Source organism: Crotalus tigris, unplaced genomic scaffold, assembly GCF_016545835.1.
Source record: "Crotalus tigris isolate CLP2741 ecotype Arizona unplaced genomic scaffold, ASM1654583v1 scf7180000021163.878790, whole genome shotgun sequence".
Lineage (NCBI taxonomy): Eukaryota > Metazoa > Chordata > Lepidosauria > Squamata > Viperidae > Crotalus > Crotalus tigris.
The window spans coordinates 199,214-226,757 of NW_024098375.1; the positions used below are offsets into that span (position 1 = coordinate 199,214).

General features: G+C 38.3%; 1 protein-coding gene across 6 annotated transcripts in view; it reads right to left on the reverse strand.

Annotated features, from left to right (window-relative positions):
- Positions 1–22: 22 nt before the first annotated feature.
- Positions 23–27,544, reverse strand: part of LOC120320105 (pancreatic alpha-amylase-like) — a 35,398-nt gene continuing 7,876 nt past the window's right edge. The window contains exons 2-12 of one of the 6 annotated variants that reach the window (XR_005559903.1): positions 24,275–24,499; positions 22,633–22,779; positions 19,827–20,024; positions 18,093–18,323; positions 16,937–17,070; positions 16,577–16,699; positions 14,586–14,685; positions 13,874–13,995; positions 13,074–13,199; positions 5,352–6,004; positions 23–1,042 (exon numbers count right to left, since the gene is read on the reverse strand). Coding sequence is in view for 1 of the 6 variants with exons in the window: in XM_039369559.1 (XP_039225493.1) it covers positions 5,815–6,004; positions 13,074–13,199; positions 13,874–13,995; positions 14,586–14,685; positions 16,577–16,699; positions 16,937–17,070; positions 18,093–18,323; positions 19,827–20,024; positions 22,633–22,779; positions 24,275–24,499 (1,596 nt within the window). In the remaining 5 variants the exon portion in view is untranslated. The other 5 variants (XR_005559901.1, XR_005559902.1, XR_005559905.1 and 2 more) reach the window with 5 other exon arrangements.

A 27,544-nucleotide genomic window follows, 5' to 3' on the forward strand; every position in this document is an offset into this window, starting at 1 on the left:
AGAAACAGGTGAAGATAAAGAACCAGATTCCCTAGGGAAAAACTGTGAATGCATAAACCAAGATAAGATTCAGAGGGATTAGTCACATCCATGTCTTTGGCCAAATATATTAGATAATGTACTATCTGGTTCAAGGAGATCTACAAGTCAAGCAGGAATTAGAGGCCTCCAGCATATAATGATCTGTTCTTTGTAACACTCATTCCCCCAAATAGCAGGAAATGATACATAACTTTGCCTAGCATTAAGGCAGGGTAACAGCCCAATATATTGGCCTGCCTGAGATTAAATGGCAAAAAGTTACATCGCATCCTAGTCCAAGATATGCCATCTGAGCCAATGAAAACTCACATAACTCTCCTCTCATCCCAATAATAAAACACAGAATATAGTAAGACATAAAGTCTTGCTACTTTTCCATGACATTAAAAACTATGGGCTGAAGCAGCGGTCCTTCTCTACATAAAGGCAGGGATTTAACAGTTTGTCTTTAGCTTAACACCTCTCTTTTGAATTTTTTGGGGTATTTTGAGTTCTGTGGACCAGAATTATTCTGCATCGGGAAAATTCTGCATGAAGTGCTGTGACTACAGGTTGTCTTCGATTTACGACCACAATTGAGCCCAAAATGTATGCTGTTCAGTGAGAATTTGTTCAGTTTTGCCCCATTTTACGACTTTTCTTGACACAATTACTAAGAGAAGCATTGCAATTGGTAAGTTAGTAACCTGGTTGTTAAGTGAATCTGGCTTCCCCACTTTGTCAGAAGGTCGCAAAAGCTGATCACATGACCCCAGGACATTGCAGCAGTCGTAAGTATGAATCAGTTGCCAAGCATCTGAATTTTGATTATATGCTCGTGGGGATGCTATGAAGATTTGTGTGAAAAACAGTCATAAGTCACTTTTTTTCAGTGCCGTTGTAACTTTGAATGGTCACTAAATGAACTGTTGCAAGTCGAGAAATACCTGCATAGTGAATTGGAAGAGATGAGTTTTGTTGTTTGCTTTGGATTTTCCTTCTTATTTATCGGTCACCAGTCCTGTATGTAGCCAAAGTGAGATTGGGGATTACCACATGGAAGGATGTTTTGCTACACACAGGATTTATATTTCATTTTAATAATAATAATAATTTTTATTTTACAGTCACAGACCAAAATGCAAGTGCAACAAAAGAAAACACAAGAAAAATACAATCACAACAGTTAACACCAGAAGCCTTGGCTAAAGGGAATTACAACGTTCTCCTCTAATATTTACAGCTCTTAAAAGAAATTTAGAAACCTGAGAAGTAATATAGGAGGAGTCATCCTCTAGACAATATAAGACCAAATTACTAACATTAGAGCCAGAGGGATCAATTCCAAGGAGAGACATAACACATGCTCCACAGTTTCAACTTCAGCCCTATCACAGGGGCATAGTCGCTCACTAAACAGGAGCCTCTTGAATCGCCCGTCAAGTAGTGCTGAGGGCAAAACACTGAAGTGGGCTAGGGAAAAGACTATACTCGGGGATGTTTAGAGTATAGAAATATGAAGCCATCCTCAATCCATAATTATTAGAATGGCTGAAGATCAAAGGGGAGCAGGCTTTGTTGGCTCTGGATCTTAAATATTGCAAATCTATGTCCACAAGCCATTAGACTACCCTAAACTGGGCGTCCTTGAGACCATAATCTCCCAGAGCATCCCCTGTAAAACCTAGCAAGTGAAGTTTCTTCGTCAGCTCCCTCTCCCAACAAGAAGTATGAGAGTCAGCAAACACCAGGGAAAGGTAGCTACCAGGGACTGCTGAAACGAGCACCCGAAACCACCATTTAAAGGTGTTAATCCACACCATGCATTCGACTGAACGAATGCCCAGTTCCAGGTACATCAAAGCAAATCCAACACAAGGAGGAAGACCCAGAGGTTTGCTAAGAAAAACAGCCTGGGTTCTTTCAATACAATCCTTGAAGCCTCGAATCCATATGGGAATTCCATAAAGAGTTTGGGCCAGGGTTTTGGCTTTATATATACGCAGAGCAGAAGGAATAAACTGGCCCCCTTGAGTAAAAAAGAATCTTATAATCTGCTGGTGAATACAGGAGGCCGAATTCAGCACCTGGGTTCGATGTTTAGTCCAAGCACCAATATTTTGAAATTGAATACCTAAATACTTAAAATGGAAAATCTGCCTAACAACATTACCATTGATAGCCCAATTGTATAATTTCCGGGCTCTAGAGAACATCAATACTTTGGATTTGTCATAATTAATAGACAAATGGTTCTCAGCACAGTAGGACCCAAATGCAGAAAGTAATTTATTTATTTATTTATTTATTTATTTATTTATGAGACTTATATACCGCTTTAAGTGCAAGCACTCTCTAAGCGGTGTACACCAGTAAGCAATGTATATATATATATATATACATTGCCCCCAACAATCTGGGTCCTCATTTTACCTACCTTGGAAGGATGGAAGGCTGAGTCAACCTTGAGCCGGTGAGATTTGAACTGATGACCTGCTGAACACAGTCAGCTAAAGTGGCCTGCAGTACTGCACTCTAACTGCTGCGCCACCTCGGCTCTTTTTTAAATCTTTTTAGACCGAGCCTTGATTGTGATAGAAGGACCACATCATCAGCATAAAGAAGCGGAATCTTCATATTTGACAACTTTGGGGCATGGGACTCAATGCGTACAATGTAAGAAGCCAGGTCAGATAAGAATAAATTAAACAGAAGAGGGGCCAGGAGACAGCCCTGCCTAACTCCGCTCTCAATCGGGATAGGATTTGAAAGTTCTCCCTGCAAGCCGCACCTAACCTGGCTAGAGGTCTGATTATACAAAGATCTGATTAAGAACAAAAGATGTCTGTCAATAGAACTTTTGTGCAATTTTGACCACAACAGTTCCCTAAGGACTGAGTCAAACACTGCCTTTAAATTGATAAAAACAGTGAAGAGTTTGCCACCTAGTGTAATAGCATATTTGTCAACCAGGTGTGCTAAGACAAAACAATGGTCCAATGTGGCACAGCCCACTTTAAACCCAATCTGCTCTGCACCAATAATGTTAGACACCCAAATGAGGAGTCTACATTGAAGATATTTAGCATACAATTTCCCAATGATGGAAAGCAGGCTTATAGGGCGATAATCGGTAGGGTTGTTCCTGTTTCCTCGTTTTAAAACTGGAATAATAATTGCTAGACTCCAAGAAGTAAGAATCCTACCAGAGGAATTAATATGGGTGAAAAGTGTTGCCAAAAGAGGAATCCACCAGTCGGGATTAAATTTTAGCAAAATAGCATCGGGGCCAGGGGCTTTGCCTGACTTAAGTTCTGAGATAAGCTCAGCGATTTCAGCATGAGTCACGGGTTGCCATATAGGAATTGCAAGAGGCAGTTGTGATCCAAGCTCGGTCGAAATTATTGAAGTCTGAAAAATTGACAAACAATGATTTTCCCAATCTCTGTCAGAAATAAAGCAGAGAGGGAGTTCTTGGTAACCAGGGAGAGAGCTGGCAACAATTTGCCAAAATAGTCCGGTGTTCTTCTGCTGGATAGAAAAGTAAATCCCACTTCTCTCTCACTTTAGCCCTCTTTTTCTTAACAATTAGCCCTTTATACTCCCACTTCAGGTGATAATAGTCCTCTGGTGGACGTTTGTCCCCTCTGTTACGGTAAAGCAAGTAAGTCCAGTTAATCTGGTTCCTAAGCATCAGACATTCTTTACCAAACCAGGAATTGCTTCTTAAATGATATGGACCCCATGGCCTACAATCAGCTCCTAGCCCCCTTTGAACACTATTAATTAGTGATTCAAAGGCCAAGATTGTCTCTGAGCCACTACTTGTTAGAACCTGAAACATTCCGGAGATGATAAAAAGGAGTGGAACTTTCTTTCGGTATTAGAAGACCATTTGATCCTCTTTGTATAGAAGGCCGTATGGGGATATATTTCATTTAAAAAAAACACAATTTCCTTAAATTTGTGATACAAAACTTGGTTTGGGCAAGAAACGCTATTATCTGGGAAAAGGGGGGAAAAAGCAATTATCAGAAGCTGATAGGAAATAATCATTTCCTGCTTTTTGATCCTTTTTCCATTGATACCCACTGATTAGCAAAAGCAGCTTTCATGTCCCAGAGAAGTGACAAAAACTCTTTATCAGGTTGTTAAGGGTTTTTCATCAGCCCTCCAAAGCTTCCAAATAGTTTCCACAAATATTAGTCAAGTCCATTTTAAAGTCCAAAAGTTGCAAGTTGCAAGAGGTAAAAATTTGAGCATTCTGTTCAGAGAGGTTATTCTCATAAAAATTGCTTGTTGGGAGACAAACACTGAGGTGGAGTTACCATCTTCATACTTTGTTTGAAGGGTTTTCCAAGAGCACCCAGCTAGCAAGAATTGAGGTCCAATGTTGGAATGACTCTGCAGGGCACCTTTGTATGGACAAAGCATCCAAAGTTTATTTAACAATATTAACGGGAAGATTGAGCTATGAATAGCATTTATTTTTGAATAAATTTCCAAACAGGCTTAACAACATGTTAAGTTGGCAGATTATGCTTTCTGATAACATGAGGCAGCCAAGATGGGCTATTGCAACTATTCTGGTTTTCCTCAATCTTTCAGCAAGTATCACTATCATAGAACATATCCTTCTGAACCACCAAGAGGGAAGAAATCAAGCCAGAGACCCCTAATATGTGGGGTACTTCAGGGCTTTATATTCTTGCGCCTCTCTTTAGTTTCTATAGGAGATGCTGGATGAAGTTATCCATTAGTTTCAAGTCAGGTATCATCGGAACCCTGATACTCAGTGGTAAATCTCAACCATAGACTGAACAAGTGATGCTATCAAGATCTTATCTCAGTGACTGAAGGCTGTGTGGGTCTAGATGGAGACAACCAATTTCAATATGACTAGTGACTTGGGATTTTTGGACTACCCAGGCAGGAGAGACAGCAATTTTTATTCTGGAAGTTATTCTTCTCCCTTCAACATTGGCACGCACTTTGGGGGTTTTCACTGAAGGTCTTCCTTGCATAATTCATCGAGCTGCCAATTGTGCCCATACATGGACTAGAACAGGGGTAGGCAACCTTGGCTCTTTTATGACTCATGGACTTCAACTCCCAGAATTCCTGAGCCAAGGTTGCCTACCCCTGGTCTAGGAGGACAGTCACTCAGGTTTTGCTTGCCTTGCATTTGGACTATTGCAATGCACTCTTCATATGTCCATCTTTGAAGACCACTTCAGAAACTACAGCTGGTCCAGGACACAGTGGTAAAAAAAGTTATGGGTATGCACAATATGTCCATGGAACAAATCTTTGTAAACTGTACTACTTACCAGTAAGCTTCAGGCTGCTCTTCAAGGTATTTATAAAGCCCTTCATGGCAAAGGGCCTAATTGTTTGGGGGCCATCTATCTTCCGAAGTTTCTATTCATCCCATATAATCAGGCAATGTCACCTGGTAGGACTCAGGAAGCAAACCTTCTCAGTTGCACTGTTCATTCTTTGGAATTATACTCTCCCCCAGATACTCATATGGACTTCACTGACCATTCCAGGCCTTGGTTTAGAATGGGATGGAAAAGGATTCCTTGTAGGATAACTGTCTGTTAAAGTTTATATTATTTTATTCCACATGTTTTTGGTATTGTTTTGAATTGTATTGCTGTAAGTTGTCTTACACTGTACACCATCATGAGTTATGATGGAGTCAGCCTATACAAGTAATAAATAAAATCAACTTTATAATACACAGAGAACAGAAACCAATCAAATAGGAGAAATGTTCATCAGTATATATTACAGTCTGGCTTCAACATGAATTGCAATGAACGGATGCTTTGCTTGGTAATTAATCTGAAAACGAGCCATGCCATTAGCAGCAACATGGATTTGAATTCCTGTGCAAGTGTTGCCTTCTTTTTGTCCTGAAATGACATCACAATAAACCCCAGCAGGAAGACCAGTTGGAAGGACTACCGACAAGTTCCTGTACAATAAAAGATAATTTTATTCTTTTATTTATATTGAGAAAATGATATGCCACCCATTGCTATGAATGTCTTCTAAAATGTATAATAAAAATAGTTATGCATCAAATCAAGAAATATAGAACATTAAAATACTAAAACATTAACCAGCCTGGGTAAATAAGAATGTTTTCAGCTCATTTCCAAATTGTTAATAGGGAGGGGCCTTGTTTCACCTTCAGTGACCATGTGGTTTCATAATTTGGAGAAAAGTTAAAAAGCAGAATTACATCAATTCATGGCAAAATCAGCAACAGATATACATCCCTTTTTAGACTGGACATACAAGAACAGAAAATCTGTAAGTAACTGACTTCTGAAGGAAGAAATGGCAGACTGAAAATTGTTGTGAAGAATGAAAAGCTGGCAACTAGGCTGGCTCTTTGAACCTCTCTGGACAAGGAGATTACTTGAGAGTACCCACATGTGCTCCAGATAGCTGCCCCTCACAAAGAGATGGAAGATAGTCATTTCCTGAGGGTTTAGAGCTCTGGGAGACAAGATAAACCTTATTTGGTGCCTTTGAAAAGACTCTTAAATTTGCATATTTCTTTTTCTAATCACTTTTAGAAATTGCTCGTTAACTGCTTTTCTGCTATCAAAAACCTTTCGGTCGACAAATTTGGCAGCCCTGGGTGAGTTTTTATTTAAATTCTTATTGGAATATATAGCAAAAAGGTGAGTATAACCTTAGTTTTAGGAAGTTACAAATGGATTAATGGTCCAGTTTAAATTTAAAATAAGATTTTGAAATTAATTATAAATTAATTATTCATTAATTGGATTTTTTTAAAGAACAAGATAAGATTTTAAAAATTGTACTACAGAGAAAACTAGATATTACAATCCCAAAGATGTTTTTTCACAAGGCAACTGGACTTCCTTTTTTTTTTCCCTTTGAAGACGTTTCACTTCTCATCCAAGAAGCTTCTTCAGCTCTGCTTCTTGGATGAGAAGTGAAACGTCTTCAAAGGAAAAACAAGAAAGTCCAGTTTCCTTGTGAAAAAGCATCTTTGGGACAACTATGACTTGGATGACTGAAAATCTCCATAGACATTTAGATATTACAATGACAACATAAATATGATTTACAATTACAGAATGAAGCAAAATATTTTAACATTGGACATATTAAAGGACATTTTTGGAAAATGGTCTCAGAAGTTAATATTAATAGTGTCAACACAGACATCTGTACCTCTATGTGTCTAAAAGTGTATTGTTAGACTATGTCTAAAAGATGTTATACCTGCCAAGATTGAGTTTAAAGTGGATTTATAAATGACAGGCTACACTTGAATGTACAGAAAGACATGGAAAACGTTGTTATACTGGACATACCAAAGAAATTGTGTCTGTTTTAATAATTAAAAGGGATATACAAACAATAAACCAAAAGAATGACCTGGATAATTTTCCTATATTGGACTTACAAAAGAGGTTTGTTTAAAGTTGTGAACAATCTCATGAGAAGGGACAAAGAATGAAATAAAAATCAAGTTCTGCAACATTATTTAAATGGAATAAAGATTAAGACTGATGGGAATAAAAGGAAAGAATATAAAAACTGGTTTATTTGATCAAGGGTCATAAAGATTTGTTGTCATTTCTGTTACTCGGAATGGACTTTTGCCGACACCAGGACTGAAATGAGTATGCTTTATGGATTCATTTATAGATAAAAAGATGGGATATGGGAAGAAGAGACTATTTGTTGTATTTTAAGAGGAGTTGACAAGTTACTAAAATTGTTGATAGCTATTGTGATAAAGGTTGGAAATGACATAGATTTATTCTTCTTTATTAGTTTTCATTCTTTTTTCTTTCCTTTTTCTCTTCTCCGCCTTCTATTTTGCTTTCTACTCTTCTACCTTTGTTTAGGCTTACATTTGTTTTTATTGTTACAATTACAACCTTTAACAAAATTACTATATTGATGGATGCTGAAAGTCTGTAAGCAACCCAGGTACAAATCATTTATGCTTTCTAAACTAACATATGTTGTAATGACCTTAGAAAGCAACCAGCCATTTGTGAAGCTGTTCCAACACAAACAACGCTCACCGATTGCACTGCCAATTTCTGGGCGAACAGAATTTCTTGGACTGTCTTCCATACCATTTTCACCAAAAATTTCCATAACAATAATTGAAGCTGCCTATGTCTAAGTCTCCAAAGACAGGCCTCTCTTCTCCAGGTAGGGATACACCTCATTTACCAGATAAAATAAATAAAAGGGCTTCTTTACTTTCAATTTTATACAGTTTTTGAATATGATCAATATTCAAGGCTGCCTTATGTTCAATCCTACCCATAACAAGCACATCTCTCAAAGACTTGCCATATGCTAAGTAAATAAATAAAAGCCCAAATTACCTTCTATTTCTCTCAAAGTAACTCCCAAATATTGTCTTATTTATGTGCTCTGACATATGGGTTCTATATACGTACTACTTTCCCTCTAGTTCACCTACTTTCGTCAATACGTTTAAATGCAAGCATATGTCATATGACAACTTAGCTTGCTAGAATCAATAACACATGGGCCTGAAAATGGCACACGTAAGATGTTATATGATTCTCGGGAAAGTCACAGCTGCTTTAAAAAGTAGTAAGACAGGTGCTATGCTCACATGCTGAAGCTCTTTTCTGGAATTAAATCCATAGTATTGTGTGATGACCCAGGGCACAGCACAGAGGCAATGCAATCAGCTGGCAATTCAAACCACCCTTTAATTGCTCCAAATTTCCCCAAATACTCCATTTCTGGCAAGCCTCCAAACAAAGGAAGATACACATACCTTCAGCTGCCTCTGGCTGCAAGTAGTTTCACATACAGTCTGATTAGGAGAGGAATTTACTCAAGGCCACAGAGATAAGAAGGAATGACACATACATCATAAACCTAGCGAGTCTGTGTGAATACACGCTTGCCTCAGCAGTTTCCAAAAGGGAAGCTAAAATACAGTCTGAGATCTTTGAACATCCAAGCAATGTTGTTAGCCAGTCCAATGGTCAGAGTTTCCGGGTTTCCAAGCAGAAGTCACAGAACAAGAGATCAGCAACAACACACACAAAACTCCAAGGAATCAGCATTTGTTCCCAACAAATGCCTCTCCCCACAGCGTCTCCTTAAAATCTCAGTCTCCAGGTGTGCCTTGTGGAGAGGGGTGGGACGCTCTCCTCCTGAATAGTTGAACCTGCCTACGTTGTTCCCTCCTTCTCTCCACTTTCTGTGCTCTAGGATCAGGTGGGGGTGACCCTTGCTCATCACCTGAACTCTGTCTCTCCTGTTCCTCCTGTCCCAATCCTGAAGGGCCCTGGCCTGCCTCTGCCTGCTCTTCCCCATATTCTTCTGAAACCACAGACACCTCTCTCTTGACCTCCATAGGGTCCTGTTCCAGCTCATTTTCCTCCACAGATTCAGACGGAGGTATGACATATTGTGTACAACTGAAGTAGAAATCACCTTAGTGTAATAGCATAGCTTAGAATGCCGAACTACTATTCCAAGCAGCTTCAGCCAGGCAGGACAGTGGTAAGAGAAATGGGCATATTCAAACTTAAACTTTTGTTTCAAATACTGCAGGCATTGAAAAAAATGCCTCCACATTTGATGCGGAATGTCAATTAAGTCTAATATTTTGAGTAAAGTGGTTTCTGTACATGTAGAATACCAGCAAAGAGACCAAAAAGTGTCTGGTTGGTCCAACCTGATAAGTATAGTGGGAGTGTCTCTTTCACAACTCTGCTTTGGTGAAATAATTTACTCAAATAATCTTCTGATCAAATCATCCCATTGAAACTGATAAAATCATCCCAACCGTAGTACTTACACAACATGTGGATGAATACAAATTCCCTTCTCCCACTTGCTATCAACACTATGAAGGGGTTTTTTTTAGACAGAGATAGATGAGAAACAGTGGCAAGTTATCACAAATACATTGTCAAGCTTGTCTGAATTGCAATTTCTGCAATTTCAATTCTATCAACAATATGTTTGGAACTGAAAGAGCACACTTGATACTACACTGAATGGAGCTTCCTTGAAAATTTCCACTACTGTTGATTTATATCTGCAAAGAATTGGGGGTGTTTTTTGGAATGGAGGACAATCTAAATCAAGTTCAGGATTCTATAACCCAGGTGATATGGATAAATACGTAGCTTTTCCCTTAACATTCAAAGACTAACATTGGAATGCTTTTAAATACTAAGTAGTTTATTTAGGTTTTTAACTTGATTTAGCAGCAGAATAGGAAAATGTAAACAATTCTGATGCAACAGAAGGTGATAGCATGTAAAGATTTTGCCTAGCCTTGGGAAAAAACTAAACAAGGTTTAATGCTGGTGGTTTTGCCAGAAGATTGATGAGGACAAGTTGGATAGTGGTTTATACCATATCTCTTAAGTGCATGGTATAGAGAGATCTATATTCCCATGTAATGGTTGAACAAGTAATGTGGAATTAAGCAAGCATTTACTTTATTTATGCTTCGATCATACTTTGTTTCACCCTGTCCTTGGTAGGACACCTGTGTAAAGTAGGATGATCTTTCTCATTGCCAATGCAAAAACCTTGGGAAACAAATATTCTTTAATGTTAAGATGGTCTAACACAGGGATAGGCAACCCAAAACACTTAAAGAGCCACTTGGATCCGTTTCCCACCAAAAACAAAACACTGGGAGCCGCAAAACCATTTTGATATCTAAAATGAAGATAACACTGCATATATCCTTTTTTACCTTTATTATAGGTGTGTGTGTGTTTGTGTGTGTGTGTGTGTATGTATGTGTGTGTGTGTATATATATATATATATATGTATATGTATATGTATGTATATATATATACATACATACATACACACACACACACACAGGTAAAAAAAGGATATATGCAGTGTTATCTTCATTTTAGATGTCAAAAGGGTCTCTCTCTCTCTCTCTCCCTCTCTATCTGCCCTTGGTCTGCCACTCCTCTTCCCCCGCTCTCTTTCTTTCTCTCTCTCTCTTTCTTCTCTCTCTCTCTCTCTTTCTCTCTCTCTCTTTCTCCCCCCCTCTCCTATCTGCTGCTCACCTGACAAGCTTCAGGCTGTTGTCCAACAAGATCAGGGGTAGGCAACCTCGTCTCTTTTATGACTCATGGACTTCAACTCCCAGAATTCCTGAGCCAGTCTAGCTGGGCTAGCTAGCTCTCTCCTGCCCTTCCTGCTTCCTGCAGAGACGCAGCAAAGAGAAGAGCTCCGCCCAGGAAGCTTTTCAGCTCCTCGGAGAACACTGTGAGTGCACTCTCTTTTTTTTATAGACACACACACACACACACACACAGAGAGAGAGAGAGAGAGAGAGAGAGAGAGAGAGAGAGAGAGAGAGAGAGAGAAGCAGGGAAGCGCAATTCCTCTCTCTGTCTCTGTCTCTCTCTGCAAAGGCAGAGGAGGCTGGGAGCCGCATGGGAAGTCTCAAAGAGCTGCATGCGGCTCCGGAGCCGCAGGTTGCCGACCTGTGGTCTAACATAAGCAAATATTCCTTAACCCTGAGGGTCTCATTTTTGGCAGAAAGCACTCCAAGTATAAGATAAGCTAACTTGTCATTGGGATGAGTAATGTGAATAAAGGTGGTTAGTGCAGCAATAGCCTGGTGCACATTGCAGCAGCCATCCTAAGCCCTGTCACATTTGCGCTGTGCCATACTGGCCCCTTACACATCCTCCCCCATCTGACAGCAGCCATTTCCCTGGCCACTGGCCTGCTTATAAGCTGCCTTGGACTTGCAGCTTTCTGCCCGGTTCCCTAGACTTTTCTTGTTGGCAGCAAGTTCTGAGGAGGTCCATGCTTAATAACCCATATTCCTTGCTTAATGACAAGAGTGCTGGGATTGCCATTGCTAAGCCATGTGGTCACGTGATGTGCTTTATGATAGCATTGCTTGGTGATGGAAATTCTGGTTAACCAAGGACTACCTGTACATATGTCGTCACCAGGAGTTGGCTCATTATGAATCTTTATTTTTAATCAATCTGATGCCATCCAGAAGTTCTGGAGTATAACTCCTCTCTCTTGACACTGCTATGCTGGTTGGGGATGTTGGAAGATATTCTGGAGCAGACCAGACTGTCTTGTCTCTAGAATGATGGTTTATAGTAACAAACTATAATGGCATCTCAATAACAGCATTGATATCTGACCCTCAAGAAGAACATATTATTTAATCCCCAAAACTGTTCAACAAATGAATTCTACTCTTATCTGTATTCCTTACAATATTTTTGGGTATATAATGATTGGAGGGTCATAGAGCACAGAGCATATAAGGAACGGCTGCTGGAATTGGGTATGTCTAGTTTAATAAAGAGAAGGACAAGGGGGGATAGGATAGCAGCATTCCAATATCTCAGGGGCTGCCACAAAGAACAGGGAGTCAAGCTATTCTCCAAAGCGCCTGAAGGCAGGACAAGAAGCAACAGGTGGAAACTAACCAAAGAGAGAAGCAACCTAGAACTAAGGAAAAACTTCCTGACAATTAGAACAATTAACCAGTGGAACAACCTGCCTCCAGAAGCGGTGAATGCTCCAACACTGGAGGTTTTTAAGAAGAGACTGGACAGCCATTTGTCCAAAATGGTATAGGGTTTCCTGCCTGAGCAGGGGGTTGGACTAGATGACCTCCAAGGTCCCTTCCAACTTTGCTGCTATTATTATTATTATTATTATTATTATTATTATTGAAGCTCTGTTAAAAACCTAGCATGGAATGCTGAAAAGCTAAAATGCATCTGCCCAGTGACTCCTACAAAATGTCAAGAGATGGAGTATCAGAAAACCCAGTATGAATGACTGATGATGACATCCAGTGTTTTGACAGACATTCAACTCCTTTTCAGTATGACCAATCATGCAGTAGAAAAGCAGCAAATTGGAACTAAACAATTAATTAGCTTTGATCCAAAGATGCAACCCAAATGATTTTGTCCTACTACACAGTGCATAGAAATCCAAGCCCCTTTCAATTCTTAAATAAGCATACCTGTCATCATTGTTAAACACAACAAATCCTTTGCCAGCACGTCCAAATGCTGCCTGATTGTTATTGTTGTCCCACCAGTTTGTAATTGGCTCCCCATAGACAACATTTCGGAATATCACCATGTTCCTGAAATGAGGAAAAAATGGATCAGTGTAAGGAATGTACACATCTTTTCACAACCTGGTAACTCTAGAAAGTACTGGAAGATTATCTTGATAGAGTGATGCAAGATCACTTGCTAGGGCAGCCAGGAATAAAAATATTTTAAATTCACAACAGATAGATAATGTTAAGCTCAGAGAGACACCTCCCTAATTCAATGAAGAATAAGGAGGAGGAAGAATTACAGCACAATCAGATTTGCAAGATTCTGAAATTAGAGCCAATCTTAATAAAAGTAATTTTTACTGTTGTCTGGACTACCTAATGGGGCTGACATTAATTTGATAAATCTGTTTATGTAAGAAAAGGTGCAACATATAATTCAGTGAATTTTGGAGGTCTGAGCTACTTCCAAATGTTATGTCTGTTGTGGACTTAAATATGTTTTACCATTGCCATGTTGACAACTGATCTTGCATATCTTTCTGCAGTGACTTTTGGATACACTCCTATTACTCTGAAGTCCACAGATTATGGGAATTATAACTCAAACCATCTGTACAGCATTTTGTAGGGAAAGACATATTTAAAATCCATTTACCTAGGGAAAAAAATTGGGTTATTTGAACCCTACACACACGGAAGAGCAAATTTACTCTCAAGAAGGCTCTCTATAAGGTAGCATTGAAAGCATTTACCGAATTTCATCCCAACGGTGCTCACAGATCCAGCCATTGCCACAAGTTTCATTTGCATAAATTGTCACAGGTTTAATGGATCCATCACTATTGCTTGGTGGTCCAACCCAATCTTTCAAGTCCTTGTTTAAAAAAGTGGCATACCATTACTAAAACCATAAGAAGCAAGATATGAACATGCTAAATAAATGCCTTCATTCCTTTATATTATCTGGCTTTTAAACATTTCTAGGAGCAGCAGTCCTAGACTCTGGAAAGTTAACAAGGTTCTTATTATAATTTATGCAAGAATTTGAGAATCAGTGAAACTTAAACAAACAAACAAAAAAACCTAAACTGGCACTGCAAACGCCAGTTAAGCTCAAATACTTGCAAAAGTTAATTTTCCCTGCCATATGCGAATGTTTCTGTGCAAATATTTTTAAAGCAAAATTATGCCATTCATATTCTGCATGAGCTAAAATCTAAATAGTCGCTCATCAAAACATCCTCCCAGCTGTTTAAAGATGAATACAAACAAAATAAATGGACAAAAATATAAAATATAATGATTAAAATGCTGCAGTAAAACTAACACTAGTAGAGAAAGGAAAACATCAATTTCAATCTGTTTTCAAAGTGATGGGACTATCTTTTAAGATACAGTGGGTTACAGATAAAATGAAAACATTTTAAAAAATCAATTTTTGTGTGTGAAGCAACAAAAAGTTACCGTTCCATTCTGGATATCTCTAGGCCACCAGTAGCTTGACATGATTCGTGTGAATCCATAGGGATGAGCAAGCATAAACCCTACTGCCATCTTATAAAGTCTATTAAAAAGTTAAAATAAGAATTCTGGTTTAAATGTGTTTTCAGACACAGAAATGAACAAACATAGAATAGATAACTTGAAATGTTGAAAACAGGTGACAGGCACTCTCACAAAATGGCTCCAGTCATGGGTGTGAGCACTCAGCTTATCAAAAAATAAACTGATAGGTTTGCTCCTTATTATCTCCCCCCCACACCCAATGTTCCCAACAATCATAGCTTATTTTTATCTGGTTTCCTGGGCAAGTGAGCTCATTTCCAAATAAAGCATCTCCCTGTAGCCCCCAATGTTTATAGGTAATCTGCACTTAATGACCAGTCACTGTAAGAAATTACAATAGGCCCACATTTATGGCCACATGACTGCAATTTGCAACTTTTTTTTTTTACAGAAACTGGCATTAACTTCCAGTTTCCTGCAAAAAAAAACCAAACACCCATTGCAAATAAAGGGTTCATTTAACAACTGCCACATTCAGTTAATAACCCCTGCATTTGCTTAACAACCACTTCAAACAAAATGTTGTAAAATCAGATCAGCACGTGATGACTCGCTTAATGGCTGACATGACTTAACAACCATAATTCCTGGCTCAACTGTGGTGGTAAGTTTAGAGAGCACATCTACGGCACTCTCTAAAAATGCTTATGTAGATCCCAGAGATATTTCTGTAAAGATGATGATGGAAGACCAAGCTTTCTTTTGTAGCATGAGAACTTTCCATTTATAGAGATGCAGGTGGAAAAGTCTTAGTCTACACTTGGTAGATGCGATCACCATTACCACCATCTTTAGTACCAACTCACTCTTCAGTTCAGAAAACAGGAACACGTCTATACTGCAAAGATTTTCCAGTGGTATATTATATCTAGGATGAAATTCTGCCCATAATTTCCTGAGATAACACCCAACTGAATACAATGTGATCTATTGTCATATAAATATGTTCATTAAAATGGGGGGGGGAATGTACATTCCATGTTTATTTTTAGGCTGCTAAGGGCTGCAGCAGCAAATCAATGAATTCCTGAGCTTGTTCATACAAAAGAATACATGTGATAAAAGTATGCATTAAAATTTTTGAATGTAATTAATTTATGGGACCGCTTTGGGGGGGAAGATTTTTTAAAAAAAGAAATTGGATAGGTTACAATTTGGCCACAAATTTGATTCTGGAACACAGAATCAAAATTCAAAGAGCAAATACCTCTAATTCAGTAGCCATCCAGTTATGGAAACTAAACATTTTAGGTCTTGCCTCTGCCAATGTGGAGAAAATCTTTCATATCTAGTCTTAAATGACGATTTTCAATTTGTCAATGAGATCTGCTCAAATTTCACTTGGGACATGAGAAAACCACCAATTTCAAAATCAAAGGACACAAAAGAAATTCAAGACTGCTTCTGAAGCTATGCAATTTTTTTTTAAAAAAAATCTTGACTGTAGATTACAACAAAGCACTTCATGCAAACATATGCAAATAATAACCAGATTTACTGAAAATAAAGTATGGTTACTCGTCTAACAGAAAGCAGGTATATTGTGTATGACACTATCTCCTCTCTAAAATAATATGTCTTCCCTTTTCAGAAATAATGGGACAATCACATATGTTTCTCAATGTATCCCAACTTTGCTTAAGCTGGTTCCAGGGAGATCTAAAAAGCATCTTTTTCACTGGCTTCTCTTCACTGAATTGCTTAAGTCAGCTTTTGGGGTAGAAATATCTACAACTAAATATCTACAACTGGAACTCTAAATGGTATTAATTTGTAAATTACTAGTGGGGAGACTTTTTAAACTTCTGATGGGATGGAATGATTTGGGTTTGAAATTTAATTTGCAACTACAAATTATAAACTCTTTTAAAAAATAGGGACAGGGTTACCTAGGGTTCCAAAAAGTGAGAATGGAGGACCCACCACTTCCATGTCCCCTTTGGTTGTCATGATTATCAACAAAGACGAAGGCTTTATCAGATGGCATCATATGCCAGCTTTCTCCCCAGCTCCTAAATCAGGAAGAAATAAGCATGTATTTGCAAGACATTTCAAAATAGGCCAGTTTAGGAGGATATGATTCACCCCTTCCAATTTGAGAAGCGCAGTTGCCAAGCTTTGCATCAAAAGTGACTGCACCATATTTTATTTTATTATTATTATTTTTGGGGGAGGCATAAAGGTATCTGAACCCTCCTCCTGCACCTGGATCCCAATCTGGTCCTGGTTAATATAAAAAAAATAATTACTTCAAATTTGCCATCTTTTGTCCATTCCATTTCCGAAGGACAATCCCCAGCTGCATGCCATATTTAAATTCAGTCACTCGGCCATTTCTGAAGTATTCAGAGCTTTGGACAGCTTCACCACCCAAATCAATTACCTGGAAAAAGTCAAGAAAAGGTAGAGAAGGAACAAAGGAAAGGATTCCTAAAGAAAGCACATCTGGCAAGGTGATCGCTTCCTATTGTACTGTGTATTGACTCATTCTCAAAAGCAGCTGCAATTATACCTCTTCTCATACAAACTTTCACGCACTTTGGAAGTCGTTCTGAAATGTCTCACCACTAAGAAAGGAACATAGATAGAGAATGTTATGATGTTTCTGCTGCATCATCTTGAATGTGGAGACCTTTTACCAACAAAACTAGATTGATCTCTGCACTTTTAGGCAAGATGCTTGAAACTCATCAGTAGTAGATTCTTAAACGGAAGAATCAGCATTCTGAAATAACACATAGGTATCTTGTTATATTTACTTAATCACATCTTGTTCTATTAATTTCAACTCATCGTCATCATTAATAAATTCAAAAGTGCTTTCTTCTACGTTTTGGCTCTTGTCCTTTTGAAATTCTACCTTTTTGTAAACAATGTAAATACCTCAAGGTTTAAACTCGACAAACCTTCAAATTTCCATTGTCTTAGCTAAATTAAGTTTCTCCTCAAATCGATTAATTTTTAAATTTTTAATTTGGAAAGGCTTGTTAAATCCAGAGCCTAGATTTTACACAAATGCCAACAAGCACATTAGATCTTCTAGTCATTTAAGTTAATGCCTTAGAGTTGATCTTTAAAGAATTGCTTTTCTGAAACAGACCAAAAGTCTATTGGATCTTAAGGTCACTAGAGCTACGATCTGATATGAAATGAAGCTTAATACTGAGCAGGGACATATTGTATTAGAGTAGATCCTTTTTTTGTGAGCTCCTGAGAATCCTACAATTCTGAGCTGCTGACAATCGACGGGCAGACAGACAGAGCGAGCAGAATTGTTGACCTTTGGCAAATTACTCTTCCTAAGTCCCCCAGTCCACAAATTGTAAGATAGCTCATTTGAAGCACATGAACATTGAAGAACAATGGACAAATGCTGGGAACTTTCCTTTTATTATTATTATTTACCTCTTGATAGATGAAAGGTCGTGAACCTTTGGTGAACCATCGGGCATTGAGGTTATTTAGTTTGCTTAAAATAACATTGATGTCCTCGGGCCTTATGTGCTTAGCAGCATCAATTCGGAACCCTGCAACGCCAAGGTCAATCAGGTGGTTCAAGAAGTCTATTATTTTTGAACGCACCTCGTCTTTCCACTGGGAAAGGTCAAGGAGCCCATAAAGTCGACAGTAACGAACCTATACGTATGGGGGAAATGATTACTACAACCACACAAAACAAAACAAAACAAAATCAATGTGACTTGGGAAAATGTTGAAAGAGTAAAAGAATTAAAGCTTTAAGCATCTCTCCATAACCAGATATATGATTCAAACCTCAATCACTGCAAGAATGTTCTGGGATGCTGAAAATCCAATGAGACTTGTCCGTATTGTCCATGGAGATTCTCAGTCATCCAGGTCATGGTTATCTCAAAGGTGCTTTTTCAAAAGGCAACTGGACTATGGTTTTGTTTGTTTGTTTGTTTTTGAGGAAGAAGACATTTGGCTTCTTATCCAAGAAGTTTCATCAGTTCTGACTGATGAAGCTTCTTGGATGAGAAGCAAAACATCTTCTTCCTCAAACAGAAGACACAGTCCAGCTACCTTTTGAAAAAAAAAAAAAACACCTTTGAGACTTGTCCTTATTGTTTTCAAGCATTTACAACACAGCTCTCTACTAGAATAAAAGCTGCTTGATTTTTCCGAGTCCTACTTTTTGAAAGTACAATTTTACTTGGTTGCTTTTTGAGTTTGATTTTTATCCTGCAGTGAACATAATTAATATTCTTTTTCCTCCCACAACAGCAACCCTGTGAAGTGGTTTGGGCTGAGAGAGAGAGAGAGAGAGAGAGAAAGACAGAGAGACAGACAGACAGACAGACACAGACTTGCCCAAGGTCACCCTGCTGGCTTTCATGGAAAAGGTGGGATTTGAACTCATGCTCTCTTGGTTTCCAGCCTGATGCCTTAACCACTAGACCAGGGGTAGGCAACCTTGGCTCTTTTATGACTCGTGGACTTCAACTCCCAGAATTCCTGAGCCAGCCATGCTGAGCCATTCCTGAGCCAGCCACGAGTCATAAAACAGCCAAGGTTGCCTACCCCTGCACTAGACCAAATTGGCTCTCATATATCATATATTCAATAGGTATGCTTTGTTAATGCTATATTCTATGAATTTATTTACTGAATAAAGGGTGTGTTCATCTTCAGAAATCTTTTTATTCACACAACCATTCCGATCACAACAAGGAGTTCAGATACATCCACAAGACTGGTTACATTAGATGATATCGGACAATCAAAAATCCTCCTTTGATTTTTGTTTTAACAAATCCAATCTTATATTGATATCTCTCATTCAATATCCACATATGTCTAAAAAGATGCAGGAGTTTTGCAAAGTCACTGCTGCGTACCACAAAAATTGTCTTTTATGCATTCTATGAAGCAGCCAACAGATTTGACTAATTGTTTGCCATCGACAAGCTCAATTGCCTTAAGAGTGCTCTTTCTCCCCTCCAGCAAATACAGATACCGTATAATACTCACAAACTTATGCTCGATTTGGATTTTCATCTTCAAGAGCAATTAAGGTTTTGCTTCTAAAATGGAAAACTGCATTTATCTATAGTAAACCACCACTTGTAATAATAAAACCTATACCACCACAAAACACATCAATATGGGAAAGTCTACCTGAATAGGATCACTGTAGTTTTCAATATCCCCACTGGGTGTTTTACATATTGGATCATTAAAATCAAATCTCGAATACGGGACAGAAGGAAAATCGTGGCGTTCTGCATTGAAATAGCTCTTACAGATTCCATGGTTACCGGATCCAGCTGCTGAATTGAGCATATGGTTGAATACAGCATCCACGTAAATATGGACCTTTTAAAGATACAAGCAAAGTATATATAACGTCACTTCATCTTAGCCGTGTCTTTTTTTTTCTTTTAACACAAGGTCTTTCCTTATACACAAAGCATTCACAGACTCAACTAAAATGCTTGCATTTGAAAATGACCAAGCCTTAGTAAGGAAAAACTTGTTCAAAATATAAAAACAGTTACATTTTACCTAGAACACAATCGTCTTTTCTATTTTCTGTTGTTCCTGTTGCACTCTTCCATCTAAAACATTCTTCAGCCACTAATAATCAGCTATCAGCACACTAAGGGTTACATATGCACATAGTCTGGTATTGCTAACATAAGCTTTCTGCTGAAGCTAGGAACATCAACTTTGCCCAAGGCAAGAGACAAATCCAGGACTTTTCATCTTCATGTTCACAGAAATGGGAGAAAATGAGTATTAGGCCTTTGTTAGTTTCATCCATGATGTTTAAATATAATCTAATACTTGCAACTTCTCTCAATAACTCATTAATTCAATCTGCAATATCCATCTTCACGTTTAGTCTAAGTGGTTGACTGCAGAACCTTAATATTCTTAAACTTATATATTTTTCTCGGTCATCCCTGGTTGCTGTATTTAAAAAAAATGTCCCAAAAAATTCAGAATCTTGAACATTCTTTGGGGGCATCTGGGCTAGTTTTAATAACACATTAAAGGATTTCTTTTTCTTTTTGATTTGCTTCTGTATAAGGAATTAGCTGGTTCATGCTTTGGTCTACAAATTTTTCTACAGAACTATTTAAAATTAGTACTTGCCAGATTCAGAGGATTATTTTTTTTTAAATGCAATTCCCACTTTTTGCAAACTGTGTCCCACTTCAAATGTTGGTACAGGAGATACTTTTCCCATTTTGAATCAACGCCACTCCAAAAATGCATATATAAATGAAACAAATAAGGAGGCAAAACATAAATCTGGGCGTCCCATTCTTTCAGGAGGTAAATCAAAAGGAAACATAATTTCTTATGCTAATGTAGTTCCTCTATATTACTAGAGCAGCATATTATAAAATTACAAATATGTATTTGCTACCCCATTATGGGGCCATCCACACTTCTTTTCCCCGCCTTGAACACATCCTAATTAACATTTGCTGAGGTCATATTCTGACACCAAAGCCTCCATCTTATTCTCAGCCTATTGCTCAGGTATTCCAACAGAAAAGTGGTGTTTTTCCAAGATATCACAGCACAAGATCTGTGCATGTGCTCTCAATCTTGTCGGCAAGAGTAACTTGCTGGATTTTAACTGGTTGGCTGCAGAGCCCCACACTTACATCTAGGCTCCATGCCTCTATGGCCATTTCTGTTGTGGCTACCATAGAGACTGGAGTACTCTCTTCCATTCCATTTTCTTTTAAGTCAGTGTTTCTCAACCTTGACAATTTTAAGGCAGGTGGACTTCAACTCCCAGAATTCCACAGCCAGCAATGCCTTAAAATTGTCAAGGTTGAGAAACACTGTTTTAGGTGGTTTGGTCAGATCAGCAATGTAACAGAAAACAAAGTGTAGTCTTCCACTAGATTTCCCATGGTAGGTTTTCCACCTCTCCATACCGAATGTGGGAGAGGTGACCAACCATTTTGTTCCTAATCTCTGGTTTTACAAAATAAAATATTGCATAGGTTGCACATTTCAGAGGAGGGAATACATATTATTTTAAAAAAATAATGTTGACATGTTCACCTCAATTGCTCACTGAACAGAGAGGTGATTTCTATAGCTGCCTCTCTTCCTATGGCCTTTTGCCAGCAAAAGCTTAACAAAGGAACTTAACAGGCACGGCATGGCTGCAGTCACTTTTCCGATTAAGATACCAATGCCTTACCCACCACATTCTTCTCTATCTGCCAGCTTCCCTCTTCCCCACGGCATTTTTTAGAACATTATTTCCCTTTTATCTCAAGGATTGAAAGAAAACACATCCATGTGGCTGGGGAATGAGCCCTATGCCAATGTCTGACTCAAATCTTCATTTCTTTCAGGACAATATGCAGAATGACATGATTGTCTTTACTCAAGAGAATACAGAGTTGCACCTAGTTGCAATTTAGTAGTGATTTTTAGTGTTAGCATTACATTGGCCACAAAGATAATATATGTCAAAATGACATTTGGATAAAACTGATGCTTGACATAAAAAATACTAAGCCAGCAAAGTCTGAGAACGTTCTTATATAATATGGAATGCTAATAAAATGAGGATTGAAAACACACATATAAACAGTGCAACTGATGAAGACGTTTTGGTGACAAGCACCCTTGGAAATTGACTCAGCTGATGGGTCTTTTTTAGACTAAGTCCTCCTGCAACTTTCAGACAAATCCAGACTGTACGAAATTGTTTCTATGATTATAAAAAATATTTCATAGCAAAAATGATTCTATTTAATTTTTCTCCAAGGAAATTTGAGGAATTCAAATGTTTTATTATATAGAATCAATTCTATCTAATAAGAACTTTGGATCTAGAAAATTGGACAAATATAAGACACCATTAAAAAACTTCCACTTAGGATTGCCTTTGACCTCACATCTCCTGTTCCCCTCAATTAACCCTAAGGTAGTGAAGGCCACTTACTCCAACATTGTTGCATCTAGTCACCATATCTCTGAACTCGCTTTCATTTCCAGAGCGTGAACATAACTTATAACTAACTGGCTGGTATCTCTCCCACCATGGTCTCCAAGGATTCATAATTACAAGGTTTTCATTTGGAGGAGAAACCTAGATATTCAGAAAGAAAATGAGCAGCTAAAGAACAAATATTATATTATTATTCAATTTTATTAATCTTATCTGCTCCAACCAATACATAGCTTAAACAAGAATATTAGGACGAATATGAAAGTAACAATAACAATGGTCAATTAAAGGTATACAAAGCATTTCAAGCTTGAACTGCTTCAAGCTTCAAATTGGCTGGTTCAATTTAACTGGAAGTGTTTTAATCCAAAAGAAGACTCTTTGAGCTTCAAGTAGAATCTAATATAAAGTCAACTGTTTCAGAATAAACCATTTCTATAAAAATTGAAAATGAGATTGAAATATCTGTTTTGAACTCAACATTGATTTAATCTTGAAAACGTTTAAATCTGAAATATTTTGCACTCCTCACTATACAACTTTGTAATAATATTAAGGATTACCATTATCCAGATACGAATCTGGACCCAGGAAAAGCAGCAGAAGAGAGACAAAAACAAAATATTCTTCTGCCTTCTTCCCAAGAGCAATCCCCAACTTTTTTGAGAAGACTCACGTGACTCCACAAAACAATTTGCATATGTGCAGAGGATGATATATACACACAGGCAATTACATCATTTGTTTCCTGCATCTCTCACTCATATAATATCACTGGGGAGTAGAATGCTTTAACCAACCCAGTGATCAGGATCCCCGTTTCCAAGGAAGAACAAGATTGTGTTGCCTGAGGATGCAGTGCAGGTTGGGGAGGGTGTGTGAGTGTAAGGGGTTGCACGAGAGCTGTGGTGTGAGTTTGGGAGGGTGCATGAGGGTGCAGCATGGGTTGGGTTTGGAAAGAATCAGGGAGGCTGTGATGTGAGTCAGGGAAGGTGGATGGAGGCGCGGTTCAGGTTGAGGACAATATGTGAGGGTGTGGCATAGGTGAGGAAGAGTGTGAGTGGGTGTGCAGTGCAGTTCAATAAGGACGTTGGGGTGTGTGAATGGTTGGTACATGGGTAAGGGAGACATATCTTAGTGACTTGTAACCTTCCCTACCTGCTTCCTCACTGACTTTCTGGGAAGCTAGCGGAGAAGTTTGCAAATGGCAATCACGTGATTGCAGGGCGCCACAACCAGTCATTAGTACAAACTGGTTGCCAAGCACATGTATTCCATTCATACGACCAAGAGATTGTTAGGATGGCCAGAGTTCTGAGGGCAATTCCTAACTACAATTCATTTGGCAGCATTGTAACTTAAAACTGTCAATGAGCAAATGGCCACAGGTCGAAACCTCTAGCTCTGTATGTGTCAGAGCCATATTTGCTTGTTCCATTACTGCATTCAGGAATCACTGGAGCTATTATTATATTAAGCAAGATGCTTGTGGTTTATCTGTTCAAAGTGGCCCAATCTCTCTAATCACTCTGTCAGATGTGCTGGCATCTTACAAAATTTTAAGGCAGCGGGATATACGGGAGCTCAGAGTCTATCAGTGATTATTTAGCTATGACTAAAGAGAGACATTACTCACCTGAACACCTGCAAATCCATGTTGGGTTAAGTACCTTTCACATTCAAGAGCAATGTCAACCCATCGCCATTCAAAAAGATGGACAATAGAGGTCCTGACAGGTTTGGGACTGGACTTGTACTGGATCCAGTAAAGTCCAAAAGCTCCCAAGAGAAACAGCAGCACAACATTCCTCATTTTCACTTTGCCACATAGTGTTATGTTCCTCAGTAGCCTTTTGCTTTCCTGTTGGAGAACATAGCACCTTTACCAATTATGCACTTTAAATTCTGGCTTATTGTCAACACCATGTTTAAAGCTGTATATTCTTCTTCTTCATCATCTTCATCATCATCATCACACAAAAAACTAAATATTAACAAGGCAGAAGACATTTTTGTTTCTTCACCAGGGTCAACAACCGAAGTTCAGAGAGAAATAACAAGCCTCTGTTGATATACTGGTCTCAACTACAGGCAGGGATAAAAACATATTTTATCAGGCGCATAGACATAGTCAAAATTAATTTAAAGAGAGGCTTAGGCATCCATCGCTAGAAGTACTGTACTCCTGTTGACCAAGAAAGGGAAAATAGCCATATTTCTAACATTCAAATTCCGATTGATGCTGTGCAATTTTTTCAATCACATACATCAATGTGACCTCAGCTTTTAAGGCTTTTAAGAAAGTCTTAAGTATTCCATAAATAGATAAATTGTTTTTGCAGGCAAATGCATCATAGTTAAAAATATTTTTTAACCTGGATTGATCACAAGTGACATTTGTCCCAATCCCTTTTCTAAATGTGGCCTTGGGAGACCTATAGTAGAAAAACCTGTCTTCCAGAAGAGCCCTTTTGCTTTCTAAAACTTTGAGCGGATCAAACCTGTTAACTAATTTTTTTTCTTTATATATACTGTACAACATATGACAGGTCAAATTGGGTTGCAAAAAGATGTGGACATTTATAAATTTTGGGCCTGTGTTGCAAGGGGGAAAGCTATTATTGTTGCAATATATTTGTCAGTGTTCAATTAAGGGGTAGAAAAAATACAGGTTTTTCTTTTTTGTCTTTTCAATTCACCTTTTTTGTGTGTGTTCTTAGCTGTGTTTTGTCTTTGTTATTTTTTTTTTCTTTTGCATTTTTGAATAAAATCAAAATTTAGGGAAAATTGGAAAAAATATTTATTAAATGTGTATGCCGCCCAACTCCTAACAACTCTGGATGGATCACAAAAGGTTACAAAAAAGGTAGAAGAAAACAGTAGACTGTGTTGTAACCCAAAATACAGCAGAGATGGCAAAGTTAAATAACTCAGATGAGAGGGGAAAAAAAGGAAAGTGGGTTTCAATCATGTTTCTCAAAGGCCTAGAGATGAAGAGCCACATCTTTAGGCCTCTTCAAAACAACATTAGGATGGGCGAGCCATTTGAATCTTGGTACAGTAATAAGTCTGACAGGGAGAATTTTGAAACAGGTACAATGGAAGGCATAACCATCCCAGCACAGGAGTCATTATTAAATGGCCTATTTCATAATTTCCATCATTTGCAGCTATTAAGATATATTTGCTGAGGAAACTGATGGAAGCTGTAGGCCACGGAGACCTAGTGGTCATTTTTTATAGAGTGAGGTTCAAATGGTCCACTTTGGAGATGCTGACCATTGTCATCCAAGATGGGAGTTGTATATGTATATATTTATATCCTGTCTTTATGGTTTTTATAAATAACTCAAGGCAGCAAAAACGTAATATTCTTTCCTCCTCCTATTTTCCCCACATCTGCAAGCTGTCAAATTTGGATAACATTTTGGACAGGATAGTTGGGAAATACAGATGGAACAATCCAGCATAGATTGATGGGAGCAAGAGACTAACATTGTCAGGTGCAAAAGATCTGGCCCACTCACGAAGGTCCAATTAAACTGATTTACTGCCACTCATGCCTATGCACAGGGAAATTCTCAACTAACAATACTTGCTTGGAGTTAGGTAAGAATGAATGGATTCAAGGGAGGTTGGACTTAGTTCACTTATGACTGCATAGGGATTCTAAGCTGATCTCTTTTTTAACTTCATCCCCCAGGTTTTACCAATCCTTCTCCTACACTCATTGTTCCTGTACCTTGATTTAAAAGAGATAAGTGCTGCCTGAGGATGCAGTTGTAGCATAGCTTTAAATAATAGCAATAAATAAATATATGAATAAATTCCTAAAATTAAATATTTAGCACTATTTGAAATCTAAAGCAGTCACTCAAACTTAAAGCTCCATTCCATTTTCATTTGAAAACATGGAATAATAATAATAATAATAATAATAAAATAATAAAGCTGCTCTAAAGTAACTAAATGGGGGACATCAGACCCACTTAAACACATTATTTAATAAACTATACATTCCACTGTTTTTTTTCTAAATCTGTCTATCTATGATATTCAACACCTTTGCAAAAAAAAACATCTTTAGCAGAGAACATTTAAATACGCAGCTAACAGATAGCCATTAGAATAGGAGGCATCATAGACAAGAAAACAAGTGTGATTCTGAAACAAGTAACAAAATTTAGAATCATTGCTAATTTATTAAAAGAGCAAAAGATGTCACTGCCTCTGCTTTGTGGAAGAGAATGTAATGAAATGATGAAATGCAACTTCTGATAAGGATACCGTGTTAAGGATTGGAAAAGACAGAGAAGAATGTAGCGGAGACAAGGGAGGTGGGGGGGTTTTGTTGTTGTTGCTGCTGTTCTGGTTTCCAGGAAACTGGAAGAGCCGACACTGAAAATTACAGCGCAACAGGTGCTGAAGAAGGTCCTGGAACAAAGTAGATGCTACATCTTTTTATTGCTGCAGATTGCAATTCAAGCTGGCTGCAGGAACCGTCAAGGGGATGGACTAATGGAGTGAGGGAGCTGCCAAGATTGTAATTATGTCCAGAGTGGAAGCGGGATGGAGAGAAAGAGTTTAGAAGAGAAAGATGGTAGAAATTGAAATGGATGAAAGAAAGAAAAAGGATACTTGGGTAACAGAGCCGGGGGGGGGGGGACAAAGAGGGTCAGATCCACCTGGACAAGCAGGTAGCAGCCATCACGTTTGTTCACTTTTGACATAATTCAAGAATGGGGGTAACAATTGTTCACTTTCTTTTATGTCTGCTTTGAAAACAGAAGGATAGGGCAGCTCCACAACCAAGAAATTGCTATCATGTTGCTTTCTGCTGTGAGAAGAGAATATTTGTAGCTCAAGGGTTGAACTGTGGAGTCCTTGGTGCTCTCTGAACTTGGCT